This window comes from Typha angustifolia, chromosome 15 (genome assembly GCF_048772165.1).
Source record: "Typha angustifolia cultivar Huaian chromosome 15, ASM4877216v1, whole genome shotgun sequence".
Classification (NCBI taxonomy): domain Eukaryota; kingdom Viridiplantae; phylum Streptophyta; class Magnoliopsida; order Poales; family Typhaceae; genus Typha; species Typha angustifolia.
Genome location: NC_133253.1, coordinates 16,481,171 through 16,490,045, shown reverse-complemented (window position 1 = coordinate 16,490,045; position 8,875 = coordinate 16,481,171). Strand labels below are relative to the sequence as shown.

The 8,875-nt window shown below is 39.1% G+C and overlaps 1 protein-coding gene across 2 annotated transcripts; it reads right to left on the bottom strand.

The window, feature by feature from the left end:
• Positions 1–163: 163 nt before the first annotated feature.
• On the bottom strand, positions 164–5,881 carry LOC140779750 (glutamate receptor 2.7-like). Of its 2 annotated transcripts, none has more exons than XM_073124989.1 (5): positions 5,517–5,881; positions 2,472–3,784; positions 2,063–2,375; positions 1,152–1,558; positions 164–940 (listed from the first exon to the last, which is right to left on the bottom strand). In XM_073124989.1, the coding sequence occupies exons 1-5, from the start codon at positions 5,812–5,814 to the stop codon at positions 341–343; spliced, it is 2,931 nt and encodes a 976-aa protein (XP_072981090.1). In that variant the 5' UTR covers positions 5,815–5,881; the 3' UTR covers positions 164–340. The 2 variants fall into 2 exon arrangements, with proteins under 2 accessions (XP_072981090.1, XP_072981091.1); XM_073124990.1 differs by lacking the exon at positions 5,517–5,881 and adding an exon at positions 4,032–4,151.
• Between the last annotated feature and the right edge of the window lie 2,994 nt (positions 5,882–8,875).

Below are 8,875 nucleotides of genomic sequence, written 5' to 3'. Positions count from 1 at the left end.
TGTGGGGATGTTATTGGACTATATATGTAGGTTTAGATGATGAAAGCAATCAAAAACGCCATGTAAGCAAATCTGACTTCCAACTCTCCATCATATATAAGATTATAAGATATCAAAACTATCTTTATTTCAACCAAATAAATACATGTTAATCTACACAATCCAGCTATCATTAGTGCGTGAGTTTGAGCAGCTACAATATTCACACTTGGTGTAATTTTTCTACAAGGCATTCTTTCATGTTCGAATCCCTGTTTTCGTGGCTAATACAAAGTGAACTTGTATTCCAATTGAAACAGATTTAGATTTGACATCATGAAATCATACCAATAAATCCTCCTCACATTAGCTCTGGCCGTTCCCTGTAATCAGCCAGTTGTATTGAGATTTCATCTGGTAATGGACTCCTATTCCATGGACTACTTGGCTCTGTTGTTGGTGTTCCTCCTAATGGAGAACCAAAGACAATCTCAGAGTGGTTAGAGATACTGATAGGACTCTGCGAACCGTCGAATTCGGGCAAGGACGCAGTGTCTCTGTGTTTCGCATCTCGATTTGATTCCCCATCACTCGCAACATCCTGGTCCCTTTGGAATGTACGGGACGTTAAATCCTTCTGGTCATAATGCTTGGAAATTGCAACTATTTTCTGCCAAAAGGTTCTCTCAGAAGTTGCAGCTCTCAATTCATTTTGTTCCTTGCAGAAGAAGAAGATGAGATAGATAATGAGCATGAGAATTGAGACAACCCCAGTGATAAGGAAGAGCCCTCCGAAGCTCCAAAAACTGAGACTCGAGGAGCTTAAGCTATCGCTCTCTACTACGCAACCAGTTGGATCTCCAAACCATTTCCTTTCAATCCTTGTCATCTCATCCCCCTCTGTCACATTCAAAATGGCCCTTGAAATATCAGGCACTAATGGAGAATTTCTTGGGAAAACCTGCATTTTTTTCAGTTGTTTCGTTTAGATCAGTCTTTGAGAGAAAAATAATGACAGACACAAATACTATTGCAACGAGAAGAACACCTGCAGGTTATGTGAATAAAAGCGAATTGGACACAAGAAATAAGTTTGACGCATAAGCTTGTTCCTTGAATGTAATTTTCTACCAAAGAAGAACAGTCTATTAGAAAGAGGAAGAGAAACTTACAAAGCCAAAGCCATCGGTTTTGTAGGTTGGACCAATCATAGTGTAGTCAGCACAATGATTTGAAAGGAAGAGCTTCAGGTATGGGATCTCATCGAAGATCGCTGCAACTCCTCCATTAGCAGTTCCTTTTGATAGGGCATCAGCATACTCATCCGCGGTGCTGTAGTTCCTGAGCTTGCGCTCATCAAATTTCAATCTTTTCAACAAGCCAAGCACAAACGAACCGTCTTGATAACCAACAGATTCCCCAAGCCTTTGGAGCTCGTTCACATCAGTTACCGTCGGCTGGAGCTGTTGAACTGTCAGCATCGATGTCAAGCTAGCGGTGTAGCTTGACGTTAGGATCAGTACAACGAACACCCAAATAATCACCACGAACCTTGATAGGTTGCTTTCAAGCTTCTCCTCTGAAAGTAAGATCAATACCATAAATATCAAACCTAGGCGACAGCAATATTAGATTTATAAGTGAATTTAAGACCAAAATCTAGTAAAATACAATATTCGGCAAAAACTAGCAGCTCAAGCTTTTGGACTAAATTGTGCACTAAAGTGTGTCAATTCATATTTCAGTTAGATTGAACTCCACTTGTCTTCTTAGTTTACTATCAAAAACTCACAATTTAGATATCCTGAGACAATGTCCTTAAGCAGCTTGGTGCAACCAAGTGTCAATTCTTATGAATATACAAACTCTAGTAGCAGCGCCGTGATAATGTGATTGTTCATGTGTTCTTGTGACTGACGACGTACTATTCGGCATGATATAACAGCTAAAGCTCTCAGATTTAATTGGGTTGTGATGTATCTGTCAAGGCATGTTTTATTTCGTTTGAACTCCCTCATTTCTATGTCTAATAAATAGAACTCTCATTTGAAATGAAGAGGTAATATGAACAAGATCACCGTACTGTGGGCGAAGACGAGTGTGGAGAAGGCGAAGTAGAAAATGATGCCGAATTGCTGCCACGGCGTCCCCCTGAATTCAGGATTCACACGGTGCTCGATCACCCACACCACGAACCCAGTGAAGAAGAAGAAAGACAAGCTCCCCAGCCAGAGGTTGGGCGTTAATGGCTGCAAGAAAATCCACGCGTTCTTTCTCGCGTCCTCCTGAACTGCTACGATCATCGAAACCCCAGACTCGGTGTACGGCAATGTGAAGTCAACGTAATTAGTCCGGTTGGCCACGATTGTTGTGTCACCTACTACTGCGTCGAATTTCTGTTGATCCAATTAAACACAACAATATAACCCCCATGTTCGTTGAAACTGATCTAAAATTATCTGCTCTTATAAGTTATAGAACAATTAACTAACCTTTAGATAGACCTGGTACACCAGAGTGTCATAAGAGATGGAGCTATCATACACGGGAACGTATTCATAAAGCACCGCGTAGGGCAGCTTCTGCATGACTGCGTCAAACACGTCGATGCAATAGCCAGTAACGGTCGAGATGTTTGTAACGGGATCCGTCACCACATTCACGAACTCGTTGAATCCATGCTTCACTGGAACGCCGATCTGAAGCTTCTTTCCATCCGTCGGAATATCCCAACCTTTCGGCACCACCATTGAATCGCCGGGCCATAAAATTTGCTTCAGACCATTCTTGCCGCCACTTCTCGTGGAATTAAGATGCCGCGAGATCCCAAGATTTGGATTCCAGAATCCGATGTTCCTTGTCCCTTTTCCAATAACATTCACTATCTCAAATGCTGACACTAGCAACTGCCCCTTGACGAGCCTGAATTTTCTGGCCAATCCATCAAATTCTAAGTTTTGAATTGCATCAAGAAGCCTTGGCCCGTTTTGTGACACACCCAGCCTGCCCAAATCAGTAGAAAGAATGCCATTCTCTGGTACATTAAAGCTCGGGCCCGAAACTTGGGCGATCTCGGCTGCCATTGCCACTGCCCAAGCTGCGTCATAAGCCCAGAACTGGAACTCGGTGGGGCCCTTGTCCTCGACGGTCGGGAAATCTTGCCGGAATCTCGCCTTAAACCGTGACGTGAAGTTGACGTTCTTCTTCGTCGTGGCCATGTAAGGACGGAAGCCGACTACCCCCTGCATGGCGTCGATGACATCCGCTTTGAGCGTATCGACGGCATCGATGATGCTGTCAGTGGTGATCCAGGCATAGTCCTCGGTCATCATCCCGGCGTCCTTCGCTCGAAGGAAGAGGCGGGAGCCGAGTGCCGGTAGCATGTGGACGACAAAGACTCGAGTCTGCATGGTCTTGAGCCTGTAGAGCTCCTCGTCGATCCGGTCTTCGGTGGCGGAGGTGGGGATGACGGCGCGGTAGGGGACTCGGACATCGATAGATTGGAGGGCGTCGACGAAGGAAGGGACGATGCCGGCGCCGTAGTCGGAGTCTTCGTAGATGAGGACGACGTTGCGCCATCCGAAGGATTGTATGAGTGCTGCGACGGGTGCGGCTTGGGCGGAGTCGTTGAGGGTAGCGCGCACGAAGTATGGGGTACGGGCTGGGGAGAGGGCGGGACTGGTGGCGGAGAAGGAGAGCATTGGGACTTGGGTTCGGTTGCATAGATGGGCCACGAACTCAGCTTCGTAGGAGGTCTGTGGGCCGATGATGGCTTGGACTTGGGCGTTCTCCAGTAGATCCACAGCTGCACACACGATGGGTTTGAATTAGGGAATAAAATTTTGATCAACAACAGAACAAGCCTAAAAATCGCTCTTTTTCAGTTTTCTTCCTCCTTTCTCCTCCTCCTTTGTCCCTCTTCTTCTCTCACTTTCCTCCTCCTTCTCATCCTTCTTTCTATCACATCCTCAACTCTCTCTCTCTCTCTCTCTCTCTCTCTCTCTCTCTCTCTCGCTTCTACACCCCTTGCCTCTACCACCCCACCCACTCACCCCCTCTCAGGCGAGCGGCGGGAGCAGACGGGCGGCGCCATGGCCAGGTTAGTGAAGTCGTCAGGATTCCTTTTCCTCTCTGTACGTAGTTGGTCAAAGTGGTCGAAGGGCTCGGCCTACTCCAACGCAACTCGATCCCGTAAACTAGGTTAGGCTCGAGTCCGAATCTAACATTTCATAAGGTGTTAGTTTTGACTTTCTCACATTGACTAGTTCAAAACCGTGACTATTCAAAGAGACGGCTGATATTAATATAGCTACTAACTAGTTCAGTTATTAAGTCGAGCATTTCTTCCTTACCTCAGAGGTTTATTAATCAATTAAATAAAGATTCTAACTATTAAAAATTTTAAGAGTATAATAGAAATACAATAAATTTAAAAAATATTACCGGTTCAATAAGTAATTATTATTTTTTAAATATATAATCTTATACATTATTTTTTAATAATTATATTATCTTAATATTATATCAAGTAAAAAATATATATATCGTTAACCAAGAATATATATGATAATAATAAGGGTGTTTACTTTTTTATATAATTAACTTAATAAAAGTTTAATTAAATGTTATCTATTTAACTATTTTTTATTATTTATATATATCTCTCATTAGTTAAACTTAATTTAAATTAAATTTAATAACAAATAGAGATAGAAAATTATATTTAAATTAAAGTCTATCTCTAAATAATCAAATTTAAATAGTTCAATATTAAATAATTTTTTTTATAATTAAAATATAATTATATTTAAAAGAGAGAAATTTTAATAGAAGAAAAGAACGTGTAATTAAAAAGTTAGACCCACATAATTAAATTTTTTTTTACTAATATTTTTTTTTTACGTAATAGGTAAAATTGACTGTTATAGTTATTTAGAGGAGCAAGGAAGTGCTTGCCTATTAAGTAATCTTCGTGTCTTTGTCCGAAAACTTGAGATATACACTACGTGTGTACTGTGGAGTATATTGATTAGGATGTGAATATAGCTTCCTACTGTCCTACCAAAGTACCTCCCCCTATCACCTGCATACATTCTAGAAGAAAAGCACATTTCCAAATTACCCGGAGTAACTAGCTTTACGTGTGGAATAATTTAATAGTTTAAACTTTGATAGGTCAGTCGCAACTCGCAAGTGACCGAGCCTACGAAAAGAACACGACTTGAAGGAGGAAGACCGACTAGAAAATAATATATATAAGTTTATAATAATAGCACTATTAGACTCATAATAATAAGTTCTAATACACAATGTAAATGTAAATATCTACTTTATTATATTTCTGACCTTATAAAAATTAAATAGGGTAAGTTGGATCGACTGGCCCTTGACTTGACTCTAACCTGACATAGCCTTGAATCACTGTCGTCGTTTCCAGCTTATTTATTCAATGGCTATTTGGGAAATGGCGAATTGAAATACAAGCATTATTCATGCCAATAGAAGCAAGTTTTTTGCATAAAGAGAGATTATATTACCTGCAGAAGCTGCCACAATGACATCATTCTTCGAATCCCTCATATCCAGGGTTACTCTGGTACTATAATCTCCATGAGCGGCATAGAAATCCTCAATCGCCATTCTGATGCTCGTCTGGCTCCTCTTCCCCGGCGCCGATGCGAGGTCGAGGATGACGCCGACGTGAACCGGCACCGCCGTGTTCTGGGCCAGACCCACCGTAGCTCGGTAACTCACAGAGGAAAAGAATAAGAGGAAGAAATAAGAAGCAAAGAAGACTAGAGTAACCGGAATCGGCTTCTCCATCTTCATCTCCATATACCCACACCCAAACCCAGTGCACGAACAAATTACTAGCTAAGGAGATGGAATTGCAAAGGTATTTGGTCGCATTTGAGATCGAGTGAACACGAGGCTTAGACAGAGATATATAAGAAGTTTTCGCTTGTCCACATTATTCCTTATATTTGACTAAGCCAACGGAGGAATCGATTGATACATTAAAGTATTCTATGCTATACTTAGACCATCGGCTTATCTTTCTCCGGAAGCAACCGACTTTTATAAAAATATAGTTGACTTCAAGGGCTTTCCTCCTATCGTTACAATATTAAAGGGTTTTTTTTTTTCTTTCTCACGTATACTCCCTAAGAATAAATCTTATTTATTTATATACCGTGATATTTTAGTAATCAGTTATTAATTAATAAACTATGTGATGTTAAAAAGATATAATTTATTTATTTTTAGCTTGTCATTAAAATTATATGAGGGAGTAACTAAATTGTATTACCTACGGTTACAACTACAAATTTTGGAGAGATATATAAGCAAATAAGAGAGCTTTTAGCGGTATACAAGCAAAAGAAAAATCTTAAGATAAATTCATCCCTCCACTTTAGAATAATCGTGTGATTGTACAACGCATTCTCAGGTATATTTACGTAATAGAATAGCGTTGAGTAGTTGGTATGTCTTGCCTTGTTCGATCAAGCAGAAGAACTCCATTTGTTTACCAGCGTCTAGGTTCGTACAATCGGAGGTCGTGGCATATGATGGAAGAAGACAGGATTGGGATTGTTTTAATAACGTCTAATTTAAGTCTAATCTAAACATATCTTTGGGAAACACCGTAGAAAGGACCAATATGAATATATTAAGACGATCCAATCAAAAGTATTGGATTTGGACTACATTTCTCACCACACGTTTCTCACTCCACTTGCTTTACAACATTTACTTGAATAACTGAAGGAGAATATGCCCCCATGAAGCCATAATAATTAAAGAAATATGGATATATAGCTTATATTATGCGTGTAATTAAAGTAGGTGTGGTCTTACCTAACGAAGTGAAACTGAATCCAGGATGTTGAGTGGCTATTAAAAGGAGATTCATTTTATTTTATTCTAGGTAAACTGTAAACATTTTTCTTATTATAAAAGGAAATAGGACGATGTGAGTCAAATGGCTTTTGTGAGAGAGATAGATGAGGATCTTTGAAGCAGAAACATTGAATATACCTTTCTAACATGTCTATAAGACTTTTCTATTGATTGGGGGTAATGCTATCATTGCCAATTTGTGCAATGAGCTTCTTCTTTCTTCTTCTTTTCTATATGTTTCTTTAGGTGCTAAAATTATCTATATATCAGTCAAAAATCAAACAAGTACTGGCATGTCATTAAATAATTGTTGGTCAAGGAGCATTCTTCTAGTGGACCAATGCCACCATGTCTTATTTCTAACTGGAATTCTCTATCTACAAGTAACAAATTGCAAGGGGATGGACAAAAACAATGGATGGAAATTGTTCCTAATGCAGTTTTTAATTTGTAAAATGTTTATAGATGTCAACGAAATGGATATAAGGGACCTTTTTTAATTCATGCTTTTCTCAATGAGAGCGAGCATTTAGATTTGTATCATTTACAATCATCCAAACTCGGGATGCAAGATTTTCTCAACGAAGCTACTACTTAAAAAGAATAGTTATAGTCGAGGATATTTTAATTCTTTAATTTTCTTTTTCTCGAAGATATTTTGGTGGGTTATCAACTTATCATTATCATTTGTATAATTATTAATTTTAGTTTATCCTTCACACTTGACACTCGCATACAAAATAGACCTTTATGTTGTTAGTGAGTTTTTTAAAATAATATTGCCTACAAGTATCTTCAACAAGAAGTGCCTGTCTGTTGTTAAAGAACATGCCAATGGAGCAGCAATTTGATACTTCTTCTTTTTCTCCTTCTCCATTTGAAAGCAACCACAAACTGCTGTCCATAAACTTTTGAAAGATATCATGCGCCTTTTATATGCTGTCCATAAACTTTTTTAAGCAATTTGACATCAATGGAGCCACCATTGATGTAAGGGCCCCTGTAAGAATGATTGCTCCTATGAACCTTACGAATATATATTTATATGTATCAGGAATTAATGAGGGGTCTCTTAGACTCGTTGAGTTACACCACAGCCGGAAATGTTGATCATTCACTAGCTTTATGAGTCGTTAGCATATTCTTTGTGGTGCGACGTACCTACCTATGATTACCGGCGTTGGCCGCCTTGCCACAATTTGAACCCGCCTAATCTTAATTGAGCTAAGCTCAGTCCAAGCCTAAGATAGTAATGATTTGTATGGGGTAAGCATTGGTCTGCTCAACTCGAGCCAAAAGGCCAACCGACCTATTAACCTATTACAGCGCAACTTATTATGCATGCCTATTTCTATGATTTTTTTAGTTCCACATCAAAGATTTAGACAAATATATAAGTATGTTACAATAAAAGACAACTAAATATCTTCACAGAGACTTATTACGCTCACCTCGATATAATAATTTTTTTTAATTCAGCGTGTTATTCTTGACCCATTATGCATAGCTCAAGCCTTGATATCTCATGGCTAGTGGGTGGTAATGACTTATTGTATTCTAGCACGGTTTAAATCCGACGCCTAAGTCATTAATGGGTTGAGCGGTGAATAGATACTCAAGCTTGGTTGGCCCAAGGGCTTGAAAAGCACAAGCCGGCCTGCCCAATGATCAATAATACACATACCTACAAAAGTACCAAAATGATCCAATTATATCATTTAGGCAAATAGTATCTCAAAAGATTCTCTAGTCAGCCTAATAATCTTTGTATTGTTTTGATCACACTACACCGTAGATATATAAATTTCTTACTATTGTTTAAGAGTTATGCATAAATCAAAAGCTATTCTTGTTTACTTTGAGTTTAGGGATTCCTCCTGAATTGGTTTAGGATCCCTAACTGGTTCAGTAACAAAATATTTTTTAATCTTTTCATATCTAATCAAGTTTACTTTTTAAAAAATTAAGACTAAGAAATAAGATTAACTAATTG